The sequence below is a fragment of the Raphanus sativus genome, chromosome 4 (assembly GCF_000801105.2).
Source record: "Raphanus sativus cultivar WK10039 chromosome 4, ASM80110v3, whole genome shotgun sequence".
In the NCBI taxonomy this organism is placed as follows: Eukaryota; Viridiplantae; Streptophyta; class Magnoliopsida; order Brassicales; family Brassicaceae; genus Raphanus; species Raphanus sativus.
Window position 1 is genome coordinate 41,323,227 of NC_079514.1, and position 15,679 is coordinate 41,338,905.

A 15,679-nucleotide genomic window follows, 5' to 3' on the forward strand; every position below is an offset into this window, starting at 1 on the left:
CTGGGTGGAATGTCCCTTTAAGCATGCACTGAATCCACCGACCAGTCTACTAGATGTTTAAAATGATATAATACTAGAAGATTGATTGTGAAGAGCAAGCTGAATCGATTAGGAATCGTATTCCGATCCAGTTTTGTAACTGTTTGATTACAATAATGTCAAAAGTGAGAAAGTGGTCGAGATATATACAAATCTATTTTTTTTTTGTAAGTGGCAGTTGAATGTATAAAGGTTGAACTTCTGAAACACGTAACTAAAGGGATAGAAAGAAACATAAAATTAAAGCAAAACTGAAAAAGGAGCACCAATCAATGACTTTAAATTCAACATTTTCAAACACATACTCCTTCCCTTTCAAAAAATACATATTCTAGTTAAAAATTATTAAAAAAATATATATTTTACGTTTTTAATGTATTAATTAATAAAAAATTATGAATTTCCAAAAATTTAACGGTAGTTATTAGATTTCTATTGGTTAAAAATTATTAAAAATTGTTATTCACAAAACAATATAGTTTTAATATGTTTTTTAATACATGTGAAATATTTTAAATAGGTATCTTTTTAAAACAAATGAATATATTTCTAATTCTTTTTGAGATTTTTCCTGGTACTTATGATGTGATTTAGATTTGAAAATTGGAAAAGATCAGAAAAAGGAAAAATCTCTAAAAAGATATCTTTTAAATTATTTCATTCCTCTATGTTCTATCAAAAAGCACAAAATAATCTTATTTAGACTTTACATCAATAAAGCTAGATGTTGATTTTTTTTTAAAAGCAAAAAATTAAATAGATGTTTCAGATACAAAGGATAATGCCATTAAACCACTTAAAAGGTTTACAATTGTATAAAGACTTATTTTATTCAATGATTCTATATCCTGCTATTTTATTTATTTTTTATTAATGGTAAAAATCTTAAATACTTTGTTTTTGATATACCTTTTCATTAATATCTTTGCATTATAATCTATTTAATCTACCATTATTTTCAGTTTACCAGTAACCTCTTTATAAAAAATGTAGAAATAAAAAACGTAATTTGAATAGTTATTAATTATTATAGAAACCAATTACTACTAATTTTTTTAATAATTACAAGGGAAAACGCGTTTTCCACATCTTTAACCAAAAAAGAGAAAAAAAAAGAAAAGAAAAGAAAAGAAAAGATTGGTTAGAAAATTACTGATTTTACGTCAACACGACACATAAGTGTTCGAAAGGCCCTTCGTTGCTCTCAACTGAAAAACTGAAACCTTTGAACAGAAAAAAAAAAACTAAAAACTTTGGTTTTCTTTTTCAATCGATGAACAAATCTGGAGCTGCATCAATGGCGTAAACTCTGTTGGTAAGTAAGTAGAGAAAATGAAAAAGAGCATTTTTTTATTTTTAATTTTCTTTTCGTAAAAGATGTAACTATCACTCACGTGTTTGTGTCTCTTCACCTGTAAATGATTCTCGCCACGTTTGCTCTTTCAAGCATGTGGAGAGGCTGTGAGCTCTTCTTATCTTTTTCATTTCGCTCCATTTCTCAAAAAAAATAAAAAAAAAATCGAAACTTTACCAAAATTTTCTGTAAGTGGAAACAATTACAAATGTGGGCTTGTGAGGCAATAAAGCTAATAATTGATTTTACACCATTTATAGCTTAAAAAGCTTAATGCTCTGTGTGAAGTCAATTGATTTTCTTTTTTTTTTTAATTTTGCTGGTGGATTCAGTTCTCATTGTTGAAAAAGGTTAAAGCTTTAGGGTTATTTATGGTTCTTTTGCTTGTGGGTTTATCTTAATTTTACACCATTTATAGCTTAAAAAGCTTGATGCTTTGTGTGAAGTCAATTGATTTTTTTTGTTTTGCTGGTGGGTTCTCTCATTGTTAAAAAAGGTTAGAGCTTTAGGGTTTTTAATGGCTCTTTTGCTTGTGGGTTTATCTTAATTTTGGGTAAAAAAAGAATCCCAATCAGATAATAGATAGCATGTGCGTGAATGTGACCTACTTTGTTTTGGTTTTGGAAAAACATTGTTGAGTTGTCTTCTTTAATTGCTCACTCTCTTTGGCTTTTGACAAGACTCTTCCTTTTCCCCCTTTTTCCCAAATTACCAAACTTTCTTTGGATGAGATTCAAGAAATCACTTTTTTTTCTGTTTCCAGGTTCTTTAGGCTGAAGAGGTTTTGAGTAAACAAGCCATGGATCTCAATTTTGGGAAATGCTGTGGTTCTAAGAAGGTTTGTTTGATTTTAGTATTTTAGATTTTGTTTGTGAGGACTCTTCTGATGAGGTTTTTAGAAACTGTGTGCAGAAGGAGTCATGGAGGTCTGTTATGCTTCTTGCTTACCAGAGTCTTGGTGTTGTCTATGGAGACTTGAGTATTTCTCCTCTTTACGTCTTCAAGAGCACTTTCGCTGAAGACATTCGTCACTCCGAGACAAACGAAGAGATCTTTGGTGTTCTGTCTTTTGTCTTTTGGACTCTTACTCTGGTCCCTTTGCTTAAGTATGTCTTCATTGTCCTTCGTGCTGATGATAATGGAGAAGGTAGTGAGAGACAGAGACTCTCTCAGACAGACATATGTCTCAGACTCTCTCGTTGCTTATGTTAAGTTTTTGTGTGTCTCAGGTGGAACTTTTGCTTTGTACTCACTCATTTGCCGTCATGTCAAAGTTAGCCTCCTCCCAAACCGGCAAGTGGCTGATGAGGCGCTGTCCACTTATAAACTGGAGCATCCGCCGGAGAAGAACCATGACTCTTGCGTGAAGAGATATCTTGAGAAGCACAAGTGGTTACACACTGCTTTGCTGCTTCTGGTTCTTCTCGGGACTTGTATGGTCATCGGAGATGGACTTCTCACTCCAGCTATCTCCGGTAACCTTAGCTTCTCTCTCTCTCTGTGTCTATGTCTAATTACTGTCTGAAACAGTTTATAATCTTTTGTGTTTTCTTGTATGTAGTTTTCTCTGCTGTGTCAGGTCTTGAGATGAATATGTCCAAAGAACATCACCAATGTAAGTACACAATGTCTTTGTTTAATGTTTACCTTTAGTTCTTACTGAATGATCTATGGTTTCCTTCCTTGCAGATGCAGTGATTCCTATAACATGCTTCATACTAGTCTGCCTTTTCGCGCTTCAGCATTTCGGAACACACCGTGTTGGTTTTGTTTTCGCGCCTATTGTCCTCACATGGCTTCTCTGTATAAGCGGTATCGGCTTGTACAATATAATACAGTGGAATCCTCATGTCTACAAGGCTCTTTCTCCTAAATACATGTTCATGTTCCTGAGGAAGACCAGAGTAAGTGGATGGATGTCTCTTGGTGGGATCTTGTTGTGTATAACCGGTGAGTTATATTACTAATCACAAAATCTGTTTTTACTCATAAATTTGAAAAATGTCAGGCAGTTTAAAACTTGTTGAGTCTTTGTTTGTTTTAGGTGCTGAGGCCATGTTTGCTGATCTTGGTCACTTCAACTATGCTGCAATTCAGGCAAGTTTCTAATTTAGTTTGCTTTTACTCAGTGTTCTAAAAATCGGTCTAGAGGAATGACAAGTTTCTATTTTAGTTTGCTTTTACTCAGTGTTCTAAAAATCGGTTTAGACGAGTGATTCTGTGTGTTTTGTTTTGGTTGTAGATTGCGTTTACCTTCTTGGTTTATCCAGCTCTAATATTAGCATACATGGGACAAGCTGCTTACCTATCACAGCATCACAACTCTGCTCACGCCATTGGATTCTACATCTCCGTGCCAAGTCAGCATCTTTACCTTTGTTTTCAAACTCTTGACTCCATTTGAGAAACTGATTCTTTTATTGGTTTTTTGATAAATCAGAATGTGTGCACTGGCCTGTGCTAATGATAGCAATCCTCGCTTCCGTTGTGGGAAGCCAAGCGATCATCAGCGGCACATTCTCAATCATAAACCAAAGCCAGTCTCTCGGATGCTTCCCACGAGTCAAAGTCATCCACACATCAGACAAGATCCACGGCCAGATCTACATCCCCGAGATCAACTGGATGCTCATGGTCCTCTGCATCGCCGTCACCATCGGTTTCCGAGACGTCAAACACCTCGGAAACGCGTCGGGTTTAGCCGTGATGGCCGTGATGCTAGTGACTACATGTCTCATGTCGTTAGTCATAGTTCTATGCTGGCACAAGCCGCCGATACTAGCTCTCCTCTTCCTCCTCTTCTTCGGATCGATAGAGCTTCTCTACTTCTCAGCCTCGCTCACCAAGTTCCGCGAAGGCGCGTGGCTCCCCATCCTCTTATCCCTCTTCTTCATGATCATCATGTTCGTCTGGCACTACGCAACCATCAAGAAGTACGAGTTCGATCTCCAGAACAAAGTCTCTCTAGAGTGGCTTCTTGCTTTAGGGCCAAGCCTAGGGATCTCTAGGGTTCCTGGTATAGGTTTGGTCTTCACGGACTTGACCTCAGGGATCCCGGCGAACTTCTCTCGGTTCGTCACCAACCTCCCTGCTTTCCACCGAGTCCTCGTCTTCGTCTGCGTCAAGTCCGTCCCTGTTCCTTTCGTTCCAGCAGCCGAGAGGTACTTAGTGGGCCGTGTTGGGCCTGTGGACCATCGTTCTTACAGATGCATTGTTAGGTACGGTTACCGTGATGTTCATCAAGACGTGGACTCGTTCGAGACGGAGCTCGTGAGCAAGCTTGGTGACTTCATACGCTACGACTGGCACAGAAGAACAACGACGCGAGAGGAGGAGGAGGAGGACACGGTCAGGTCCAACGAGTCCTCGAGCGAGTCGAGACTGGCTGTGATAGGGACAGTAGCGTACGAGATAGAAGAGAATCTCCAGCCGGAGAGCGTTTCCATCGGATTCACCACCGTTGAGAGCATGGAGGACGTGATAGAGATGGCGGCGCCACCAACCACAACGACCGTAAAGCGCGTTAGGTTTGCTGTGGAAGAGGAGGAGGACGAGGAAGCGGAGGCGGAGCTGAGGAGCGAGCTGATGGATCTGGTGGCGGCGCAGGAGGCGGGGACGGCGTTTATATTGGGGCATTCGCATGTGAAGGCGAAGCAAGGTTCGTCGGTGATGAAGAGGTTGGCTGTTAATTTCGGTTATAACTTCTTGAGGAGGAACTGTAGAGGACCTGACGTGGCGCTCAAGGTACCGCCGGTTTCTCTTTTAGAAGTCGGTATGGTTTATGTCATTTGAGTTATTTATTATATAAAAAAAAGCAACCTAATTCGTGTGTTGTAAGTAAATTCGTGATGTTTTTTAGCTTTGTGTTGTTGTTGTGGTTTATACTTCGGACATCATCGCTGTGTGTTTGTGACAGTTTGGGGTGTCAAACTTTCAGCAAAGCCTTTGTCCGAAAACTTGTTTAGATAAGAGTTTGATATCAGTGAATCAACTATATTAAGTTGATTTTATGGTAAAAGTTCCTTAGTATATGGTTTGATTAATTGTTTACTAATACCTTCAGTATGAGTTTCAAGTTCCAGAAAATATGATTTTATTATCTTTTATGTAGAAGAAAACTTATAAGAAGCATGCAACATAGTGCAAGCTTGTTAGCAAAAAAAAAAAAAAACATAGTGCAAGCAGAAATGTGGACTTTGCTATTCCCACAGCTTTAGTCTTCTGATACAATTAATCTAAATTTTCATACAAAATAGGTAAAACTATTTATTGTATAATTATTTTTAATAGTATTAATAATTTATAATAAATAAATTACTGTTAGAAAGATGTCAAAAAAAAATTACTGTTAGAAAAAAATGATTTAGATTATATCTCGCCTCTTTCTGGTTTCGCGGTGAGGAGATCTGACGACGGTTCACGACACCGATCCTTTTTGTGTCCAGGTTTTTGTTACAGGAAGTGGAGGCTCCGATAGTTTTCACCGTCGCCGCTAAAGTTTTCGGGGAACGGAGGCTTCTTCAGCTCTGCGTACCAGTCAAATTTCCGGGTGGTGGAGGTTCTCACAGCCTCACCGTCGTCGGCTTTGTATCCGGGGAGAAAAGGTATCTTTTGCCTTTCGCCGCTGGCTTGTGGTCCCGATAAATGCTTTTAGGTTTTCATTTAAGTGATTTCGTTTGTGAGTTTGGTGAAAAAGATCTCGTCGGAGGATGAGGGATGTTTTCCGGTAGGAATGATGAAGTGTAGTGTGAAGCTTCCTCGTGGGCGGGTTCCGGCGATTGATAGTAGATGAGACATTGTCTTGGCGAATGAATCTCTCCATCCTTAGTTTCCCTCGAGTTTGAAGAGTTGCACGGTGATGAGAGGTAGATTTCTAGAGCTCTGGTGTGGTCCGGTGTTTCGTGGTTTGGGTCGCTGGCATGGCGAGAAGAAGTTGAGATGTAACTAGTCTTGCGACACGTGTTCCTTGAAGGAGAGGATTGTTACACGTGTCCGTCATATCTAAAAGTAGATCTGCGAGGCGGCGTCGGTGAACCGAATGTAGGTCTAGGGTTTTCTCAAGTTGGGTTTTAGGCCTTTTTGAGGCTCTGTGTAATGTCCAGTTGGTTTGAGCTTTGTAATTTGTTTGGGCTTCGACCTTTTTTATATTATCAAAAATCTTGATGGAGAAAAAAATGATTTAAGGTGGAGCATCATAATACTAATTAGTATCAATATGTTATCCACTGTTCGTTAGACCACAAAACGCTACGTTTTAAGGTGGAGGATGGCGGGAAAAACCTAGCAGATATGGCGGGAAAGGCCCAACTATATACTTGACAAAATGCCCTATAAGCAGACTCCAGCGTTCATCATCTCTATCCTTTTTACTGATTCGTAGAAGAACTTGGCAAAAGATCGGGAGATATGGGAGGACCAGCTTACGATTGTCTGACTAACCCTCTGGGAGCTGTCCGATTCTCCTTCGGTAACGCTCTCTCTTCGGGATACGATCCGACGTCGTCTCACGGAAAAGACTGGGGCGTCGCCGATTTGTTCCGTCACTACTTCTCCGACGAATCTGCAATCTCCCAGGTGGGTTTCTTTTAACTCTTTACTGTAAGTAAGTATAAATCCGTATACACAAAGTTTTTGCCTTTCTCGTTTTGGGTTTTGTTCTAATTACTACCCAAATTGTATATTATCAGTTTTTAGGACAAAAAGGTTGAAACTTTACTGTAGTTTCTTTGGGTTTAGGACAATTGAGTATCGATTCATGATGTGTGTTGACCCAACTTGCGTATGTCAAATTTTCAGGACAAAAAAGGTTGAAACTAGTTTTGAGGTTGTGTCCTAATTAAACCAGTTTCTTTGAGTTTTGGTAAATTTGATTTGGGTTTAGGGCAATTGGGTTCGCAATGTGTATGTACCCAACTCTATATCAAGTTTGAGGACAAAAAGGTTGAAACTTTACTGTAGTTTGAGGTTGTGTCTTAACGCAATCAGCTTATTTGAGTTTGTGGTCTATCCACAGATTGGGTTTAGGGCAGTTGAATATGTATTCATGTTGTGTAATTGACCCAACTCGTATATATCAATTTTGAGGACAGAAAAGGTGGAAATTTTACTGTAGTTTGTGGTTGTGTTCCTAACCAAATCAGCTTTGTGTGTGTTCACTGTAGGTTCCAATTCTTGATTCGTCAAGTATCAAATGGGTGCAGCCCAACACTCTTGTTCGGTTCCGTGGAATGATACAGGACATGCTTGGGAATGAATTCTATGCTGGTGCTTACAAGGTATGTGTAGTATATATGTGATGGTTTCTTCTACTAAAGATGTGTTGGAATCTTTGTTTCTCAATTAACTTTAATTATTTTTTTCTTTTCTACTCTGTTAAGGATGAATCAACGTGGAGAACCAATAAGTACAGTGATGTTTCCCAGTTTCCTGACGCTTCTACCTCTAATATGCAAGTGTGGGAGCGTCGTCTACTCTACTGTGTTCCTGTATACTTTCTCTTATACTGACCTTTATTTGTTATTGTTATTGCTGGGGATGTCAAAGATGTTTAAACATGATAACACTTTATTGCAATGTAGGTTCCAGGACAAAACCAATGGACTGAATGTTCTTCCGTGGAGCTCAAGAACCGCTTTTTGGATCTCACTGGCCAAAATAGGGAGAAACGTGCGAGGGTTGATGAAGAAATGACTGATTCCATGGACTCAAACGTAAGTTTAGTCTCACATTATTTCTGATCTAGTCGCAGTTATACCTGTTGATTTTTTGTGTTGTGTCAATAACTTACTTAAGCCACCATTGCAGACTTCTGAAGCAGGGCTTAGTGGCTCACCTTTCAAAAAGATGGTAAGGATTTAGTCTCTTAGTTGTGTAACAACCCACAAAGTTGTCAAACCTTTTCTTATTTCTGATTCATTTCGGCATTGATATTTATCAGAAAGCAGGGGAAGGTACCTCTTCAGCTTCAGAATGTCAGGTTCCTAGGACTGTTGATGGTGCTCCACAGAGTTCTGTTCTTCCACCTGCTACTAGCACAGAGTCTCTCCCTTGTCTTGTGAAGGTGAATATTTGGATTTTTTTGCTCCTTTATATTAATCCATTAACATGTATACTACATACACCTAAGTGCAAAGAATAGTTTGTTGAGAATGTTCATATGCGGCCACACAGGTTTATGATTCTCCAGAGTCAGACTTGAAGCTAAACGATGTGGTTGAGTTCCTTGGAGTGCTGACTTTCGATCCAAATACTATGATGGATATGGATTCACCTGATGCCAGCACTGATGATTTTTCCGAAGCTGAATCTGTTCAGATGCCCTCTGGAAAGGTCCCACGCCTCCATTGTCTTGTCCACAGGAAGCTTGAAACACAACATTTCCTGCATGGTTCTTCCTTGTTAACAGAGGCAAGTACCACCATTTAAAAAAAAATTCCATAGCTCTTGATCTCATATATTTTCTCAAATCTCTTGTTACTTTAATCATCTGGCAGCTTAAATCCCCTCCAATGTTCAAAGAGATAAGAGACAGTTTGATGAAGTACCTTACCGGTCTACTTGGTAATGATCACATTGCATCAGAGCTACTATTGTTGCATCTTCTGTCTAAGGTAATTTAGTTTACAGTGTAACACATTTTTCTTCTTCTTGTCAGCTCTCTCTGCTAATCCTTTGATGTATAGGTGCATGGAAGAGTAGATAACGTTGCTGTTGGGAAGCTTTCGCTTAATCTCACACACCTTAATAAAGAAAGCATGTCTATCTTCGGCACACAGCTCAGAGATGCCCTCAAAAGCCTCTTACCATTCACACAATCTATACCACTTACTACTGAGTATCTCAACACTGCGTCCCTCGGTCCCAAGAAAGACTATGGAACCAACAGGTAAGAATCCATAAGAGCTTTTGAATCATTAGTTTCCTGAGAGGAGTGAGAGACCATCATGTTATCTGTTTTTTATGACACAGATTGGTGCCTGGAGTTCTACAAATTGCTGATGGCACACACTTGATATTAGACGAAACAGAGTTGCAACCAGGCACTTTGAACTCTGTTGGAGTTGAGAATGCAAACCTGCTTAAAAACCTCATGGAGTGTCAGAAGGTAAAATCAATCTCATTCATTCATTCATCACTTTGATCAGATTCAGATATGAATTAATGAATCTGCTGTGCTATTTCAGGTGGAGTATGATTTCCAGTATTATAAAATGGAAATGGCCACTGATGCTCAGATGCTCATCTTCTCAGAGGGGAAATCAAACATAATGCCTGCTGATATGGTTCTACCTTTTCAACCTTCCCAAGTGAATCCTTTGCAAGTCATCACACTAGAAACAGCACAAGCTTGGAGGTGTTACCTAGCTACTTGCAAATCGATGTCTCACTCCATTGGGCAAGAGTTGCAGCAGGTGAGAGTCTTGTGTTAGAATCTATGGCAACAGTTTTATCAAACTTTTGAGTCTTATTACTATTTTTTTTTTTTTGCTGTTGTTGAAGGTATTGGAGAATGATTTGGTTGCAGCAAGACAAACGGATCGTAGTTTAGGCAGCCAAGACTTGAGCAGGTACTAAAGCCTTCCTTGAAGTTTTGTCCTCATCAAACTTGGAATTTTAGTTTTCAATTTTGTTTTGTTGGTTTCTGCAGATTGTTGACAATGGCTCGCATGATGTCTGTGAGTTATGGTGAGACTACGCTCTCACTAGAGCACTGGCAAATGGTGTTGGAGCTAGAAAGGCTTAGGAAGGAGAGGCTCAAGTAAAACCAGCCACTTCTAGGTTGAAGAAACGAGATAAGACTATGGTTTGTAAGCTTGTTTGGATATTGTAATCTACACTAAGTTATATGATTAAGAAAACAATGGTTTCCTATCTAATGATTTGAGCTTTTAAAAATATATTTTACAAACTTAATCATCCTTAATCTCACAAGGTAATCAACCGAGTAGTACACTTTAAACTTTAAAAAATTAAGAGATTCACAATTGTTTGTTTCCACAGCAAGTAATGAAACAATTTAACCTAACTAAGAATGCTATTAGATTTCTTGTCTATCAAGTAAACATACAAGCTCAATTGTAACCTATCTAGGTTTAGCTTAACAACTATTACATAACTCATACATAAACAATTCCTCACTATCAACATCGTTCTGCTCCACTTTTGATTTATCTTTCACGACCGAACCTTGAGCTTCTTTCCCCATCGTTGCAGCTTCTTGCTGTCTTTTTCTAGGACCAATCGGAGTTGGCAATGGACCACGAACCCTTGGTGTAAACAAAGGACGTTCCAAGTACTGTATTTTTGTAGGACTTGGGATTAGCAGTGGAACTCTAAGAGGGACTCTCTGCATAATAAAAGGATGGTTCAAGAGCTCAGTTGCTGAAGCCCTATTCCAAGGATGCCACTTATGGCACTGCCTCAAGAAGTCTATAGCCACAGGAGAGATCTCTTGTTCTAGCTTCCACACGTAAGAGACTCCCACCTCCATCTGTGTTGACTTACCTCCAAACATCTCAAACACCACACACCCTAGCGACCATATATCAAGAGCCGGTCCGACCAATCCCTCCGGATCCTCAGAAACTTCCGGAGGCATGTACATATTCGTACCAGCAGACTTCAACACATGATACGTATTAGGCTCCTTTGATAAACCAAAGTCAGCTAGCTTGGCATCCCACGGGTCCCCAAGAGAGGTTGAAGGGAAGAGGAGTATGTTTTCTGGCTTGAGGTCACAGTGAACATAACCGTGTTCGTGAAGAGCTTCAAGTCCTTGTAAGATCATACGAGTGGTGCGTCCAATCACGTGCTCAGGCAATGGTTTCCCACCGAAAGATGATATAACTTCGTCTAGGCTACCTTCGGACGCATACTCCATATAGATGTAGCAATCTTTGAGGAGGATACCTAAGTGAAGATGATCACTAGAGACTTGAACGATGCGAGGATGGTTGCGGAAGTAAAGCATGATCCTAAGCTCTTTCTTGAGATTCTCCTTGAGTCTTATAGAAGATGTTTTCTTCGCGTAAAGGCCAAGGCCAGGGTGAGCCTTGAGAGACACGGAACCGAAGGCTCCTTGGCCAAGAACACGGACAGTTTGCAATGAAAGTTCGTGAACGTATAAAGGTTCATCGTACTTAATATCCATAGCTACTCTCTCTTAGGGTGTGTTGATTAATAAGTGTTAATTTACTCACTATTTATAATTGACCATAACTCCCTGTACCAATTGTTTTTGGATTCCTGAGTTAAGTTGGATTAAGTATAGTTATTTAATTTTAATATTATAATTAAGTTGTTGCATGTTTTAGCTTGGAGTAGGAAACCAAAATCAAGACGATAAGTGAACTTAACTAAATATAATAAAATAACTAGTGTTAGTAACATTAGGGTTTGATTTGATTTAAAACCGAAATTGTCATCGGTTTACATAAACCGAACCAACAACACTATGGATAAATTTATATTTTAACTATATAAATATATAAATGTACATATGTGTGTACATATATATTTGGAAATTAAAGCATACTACATGCACCATTAATCAAATTATTGTATATCTTTCAGTTAGATCTTCCACTAAACCAAATCAAACCATCTAAAAACAAAATCAAACCATCTAAAAAAAATAAACCCAGCCAAAAGTATATTTATAAACCAAATACTATCTTTTGCATATGCTTCATTGCCATTTTTATTAGTTGTGGATATATCAACTTTCTTACTTCACTTAAATATAAGGATAGTCTGTATGTATTATAATATTGGAAATCATACTTCACCCTTAATAGCAGCAGATTCCATATCAAATTCATATCTAAATCTGATTAAAGTGATGAATGAATTTATTTTCGTATTTAACTTTCAAAGAGGTATGTTAAGCAGATTTGTATTTGCAGTTCCAACAGAGTTCAAGGTGCCAAGTTGCAACAGAGTGCGCACTATCATCAATTTATTGAGTCTACTACAATTTTTTTTTGTTGCAAAATTTCGTTGCTGGTATTGGAGAATGATTTGGTTGCAGCAAAGTAAACGAACCGTAGTTTAGGTAGTAAGTAAAACTTGGCTAGTTCACAATATTAAGCAAGACTTTAACAAGTGTAATTTGATTGACCAATATATTCGATTCCAATTTGATTTGTAACACATTACAAAATAACACACATTTTAATTTAAGTAAGAAATAAACTAACACACCCAATGATTTTCTTGCATAGCAAGTAGACAGACCAACTTAACATAACTACTTTTTTTTGGTCACAACTTAACATAACTACTTAAAAAACAATTTCCCAAACCTAAATATCAGCTTTAAAAAAAACACATGAATTCCAATAAAGTTGAGTTTCAATTGAATGATACAAGGTTACTGATTTTGACTTAACTTGAAAAGAACATGAGCTAAAACAATTTTTGAGTAAATCAATATAAGATAAATGAAGAGAGTAATATAATGGACTAATAAGGAATTTGATTACTTAAACTTGAATCTTGTATATATACTATTATATCTGTTTTGTTTTAATTTTTGTTTTATATTTGTGTTCATAGATTAAAATAATAATTAATTTTATATATTTTATAAATAAAAACATCAGTACACAAACCAAATTACAAGTTACATACTCTACTATCTTTGCTCTCTTTGACTCAATAGGACTCTTGATTATGAAGTGTTGATCATCTACTCTCTATTTATATGGATTCTGATTCTCACTCCACTCCCTTGTAGTATTAGAAAACAATTTTGTTGATTCCTGAGTTGAGTAGGGAAATATATTGTATAATACAATAATTAAATTTGTATGTTTTGATTTGGGTTGAGCTATTCTTTGTTTTTTTAATAAAAGAAAAGATCTTCAAACGAATTGATCATCACCAACTATTTGAATGAATTCAAATACAATTGAGTTTCAATTATATGATAGAAGGTCGTCGGTTTTGACATCACTCGAAAAGAATATTAGCTACAATTGTTTTTTTACCAAAGAACATACAGTAATACAAAATTATAATAATACTATAATTAGACAACTATTGGAAAAATTAGATAAAGCCAAAAAGGAGGAAGAGAAATTTGATTTAAGAAGACTAACATAAATTAGAACTGAATTAGAAATATAGGTTATATGATGATGGTATAATTCACAATTTGACTACATTGACCAATAAAATATAAATGACTAATATAACTAGCAAAACCAAAATTTTAATATACCAAAATTGAGACAATAAAAAAAGAATCATTGAACTATGCATGCACATTAGAAACTTCAAAAGTGGTAATCTCGTAGATTGGAAGCTCCTCAAGAAATACAAATAAATAGGATCTTTGGCTAAGAACACAAACAATTTTCAGTGAACTTATATCTACTTTTCCTATCACATTTCTTTCTATCTTTTTATCGTTTCTTTTAGTTTGTGTTTACAAAAGTACAGTAAATTTATTTTTTCTGTTCATATCTTCATTGATCGTGACAATTTTTCTTATATTTTATCTGTGATTAAATAACTACAATTAACCATGATTGGTCGATTGGTCGATTTTCAATCCATTTTCTGATAGGAATCGGTTTCGGTTAGATTTATGGATTGAGTTGAATAAGTATGGTTATTGTATTTTGATATTAGAATTATCTTTATTCTATAGTGTGCAATGAAAGTTTCTCGACATATAAAGGCGCTTCATACCTAATAACCATAGGGACCTATTAACTCTATTTGATTATATGATGTAATCAACTACTCTCTAGCTATTTATACCAGGAAATATATTTGTTAATTCCTTAGTTGACTAGAAACATGTATTGTTTTATTATAATAATTAAATTTGAGTTGAAATATCTTTTGTTCTTCTATAAAAGGAACTAGATCGATCTTCAAATTATATTAGACGGTAACTTGTCGATTTTTTGTGTTTTGTTTAAAAAAAACCAAGATCATGTCCTAGCTAAATTGCATGCTTTACCTAGGAGTCGGAAATCAAAGCCAACACGATATGTTTTGACCAAAAAAAAAAAAGCCAACACGATATGTCAATTTAATTATTCGAGTCAGATAGACCAACACAACCGATAACCTAAGAATCACTATTATATTTATTTAATCTTTTGAAACAGTTGAATTCCGATACAATTGAGTTTCAACTTACTAAATTATATATTGTCAAAAGAAAATTATACAATGTTGTTAGTTTTGCCTTCACTTGAAAAGAATATGATCTACCAATGTTTTTTCTTTTACCAAAGTACATACAAATACAAAAAAAAATACTATTACTAGACAACAATAGGAGAAATTAAATACAACCAAGAATGAAAAGAGGAATGGAAAATTTTGAATAGAAAAGACTATCATAAATTAAAATTGAACTCTGAATTATAAATGACTAATATAATTAGCAAAATCAAAAATTTATATACCGATATAGAAACAAACAAGAAAGATCATGAACTCAGCATGCACATTACGATCTCTTTTTTTTTTCAAGTTCAACAAAACAACAAGTTCAAGGTCAGGCACACATGCAATTTCAACAGAACAAGTGAACAACATAAATACTGTCTTAATAAACATTATTATAGAGAGGTAAACACGCATAAGGACTTGCTAGCTACTATTAACCATGACGAACAACCTCTCCCATCATTTCCAACATTTCCAACAAATGTGACAGCACATCACACCACATATGAGATAATATCTTAGACTACCTAATGTCCATAGGGACTTGTTAGTTACTCTCTTAACTCTATTTGGATCTTTAGGGTGTATTGATTACGAAGCGTTCGCTGAATCTCTATTTATAATGAACAAGTCGGTGGGATTCACACTCCGGTTCCTGGTAGGAAACAATTTTCTTAGATTCCTAAGTTGAGTTGAGTTGAAGTGAATATAGATTTTGTATTCGCACTCATATTTCATTATAAATCTTACTCGACACTAACTGTTTCCTTATTTGTAGGTTGTTCCATTTTCTTAATTCCCTTTATTTTAATTTCTTTGGATTGAATTCATGTTTCAGTTTTTTATTTATTTGAATTTTACTTTGATTTAATGAAGATTATTGGTTTATGTATTTTAAATAGATTTAGAAGTTCAAACGAAATTAAGTACTATCTGTCCTATAATTTTAAATTTCATATTAAATCATGTATTATTGATTTTATGATTTATAGATTTTAATTCAAATCTTATTCAGTAAATGAAAAATATATTTGTATTATAATGGATTTAAGTAGATTTCTTTGTTAAAATACAAAAATTCAAATCCGAGAATTT

General features: G+C 36.2%; 3 protein-coding genes across 4 annotated transcripts; 2 read left to right on the forward strand and 1 right to left on the reverse strand.

The window, feature by feature from the left end:
* Positions 1 to 1,251: 1,251 nt before the first annotated feature.
* On the forward strand, positions 1,252 to 5,441 carry LOC108832165 (potassium transporter 2). Of its 2 annotated transcripts, none has more exons than XM_057008912.1 (9): positions 1,252 to 1,354; positions 2,157 to 2,231; positions 2,306 to 2,540; positions 2,623 to 2,868; positions 2,955 to 3,008; positions 3,083 to 3,343; positions 3,438 to 3,490; positions 3,636 to 3,753; positions 3,834 to 5,441. In XM_057008912.1, the coding sequence occupies exons 2-9, from the start codon at positions 2,193 to 2,195 to the stop codon at positions 5,183 to 5,185; spliced, it is 2,358 nt and encodes a 785-aa protein (XP_056864892.1). In that variant the 5' UTR covers positions 1,252 to 1,354; positions 2,157 to 2,192; the 3' UTR covers positions 5,186 to 5,441. The 2 variants fall into 2 exon arrangements, with proteins under 2 accessions (XP_056864892.1, XP_056864893.1); XM_057008913.1 differs by lacking the exon at positions 1,252 to 1,354 and adding an exon at positions 1,725 to 1,743.
* A 1,292-nt stretch (positions 5,442 to 6,733) lies between these two features.
* On the forward strand, positions 6,734 to 10,269 carry LOC108852013 (mini-chromosome maintenance complex-binding protein). The gene is made up of 13 exons (XM_018625496.2): positions 6,734 to 6,967; positions 7,555 to 7,668; positions 7,771 to 7,878; positions 7,972 to 8,103; positions 8,198 to 8,239; positions 8,331 to 8,453; positions 8,564 to 8,800; positions 8,887 to 9,003; positions 9,076 to 9,278; positions 9,362 to 9,497; positions 9,577 to 9,804; positions 9,893 to 9,960; positions 10,041 to 10,269. The coding sequence occupies exons 1-13, from the start codon at positions 6,800 to 6,802 to the stop codon at positions 10,153 to 10,155; spliced, it is 1,791 nt and encodes a 596-aa protein (XP_018480998.1). The 5' UTR covers positions 6,734 to 6,799; the 3' UTR covers positions 10,156 to 10,269.
* A 70-nt stretch (positions 10,270 to 10,339) lies between these two features.
* LOC108832163 (mitogen-activated protein kinase kinase kinase 17-like) lies at positions 10,340 to 11,583 on the reverse strand. Its single transcript, XM_018605657.2, has one exon. It carries the CDS (start codon positions 11,541 to 11,543, stop codon positions 10,491 to 10,493), a length of 1,053 nt encoding a protein of 350 aa, XP_018461159.2. The 5' UTR covers positions 11,544 to 11,583; the 3' UTR covers positions 10,340 to 10,490.
* Between the last annotated feature and the right edge of the window lie 4,096 nt (positions 11,584 to 15,679).

Excerpts from the sequence above, each read along its gene's own strand:
- LOC108832163 (XM_018605657.2), bottom strand. The coding sequence starts at position 11,543 with ATGGATATTAAGTACGATGAACCTTTATACGTTCACGAACTTTCATTG.
- LOC108832165 (XM_057008912.1), top strand. The coding sequence starts at position 2,193 with ATGGATCTCAATTTTGGGAAATGCTGTGGTTCTAAGAAG. Across the intron at positions 2,869-2,954 it reads TCTCACTCCAGCTATCTCCG|TTTTCTCTGCTGTGTCAGGT; the intron begins GTAACCTTAGCT and ends TCTTGTATGTAG. Across the intron at positions 3,009-3,082 it reads GTCCAAAGAACATCACCAAT|ATGCAGTGATTCCTATAACA; the intron begins GTAAGTACACAA and ends CCTTCCTTGCAG.
- LOC108852013 (XM_018625496.2), top strand. The coding sequence starts at position 6,800 with ATGGGAGGACCAGCTTACGATTGTCTGACTAACCCTCTGGGAGCTGTC. Across the intron at positions 8,104-8,197 it reads CTGATTCCATGGACTCAAAC|ACTTCTGAAGCAGGGCTTAG; the intron begins GTAAGTTTAGTC and ends CCACCATTGCAG. Across the intron at positions 9,279-9,361 it reads AAAGACTATGGAACCAACAG|ATTGGTGCCTGGAGTTCTAC; the intron begins GTAAGAATCCAT and ends TTTATGACACAG.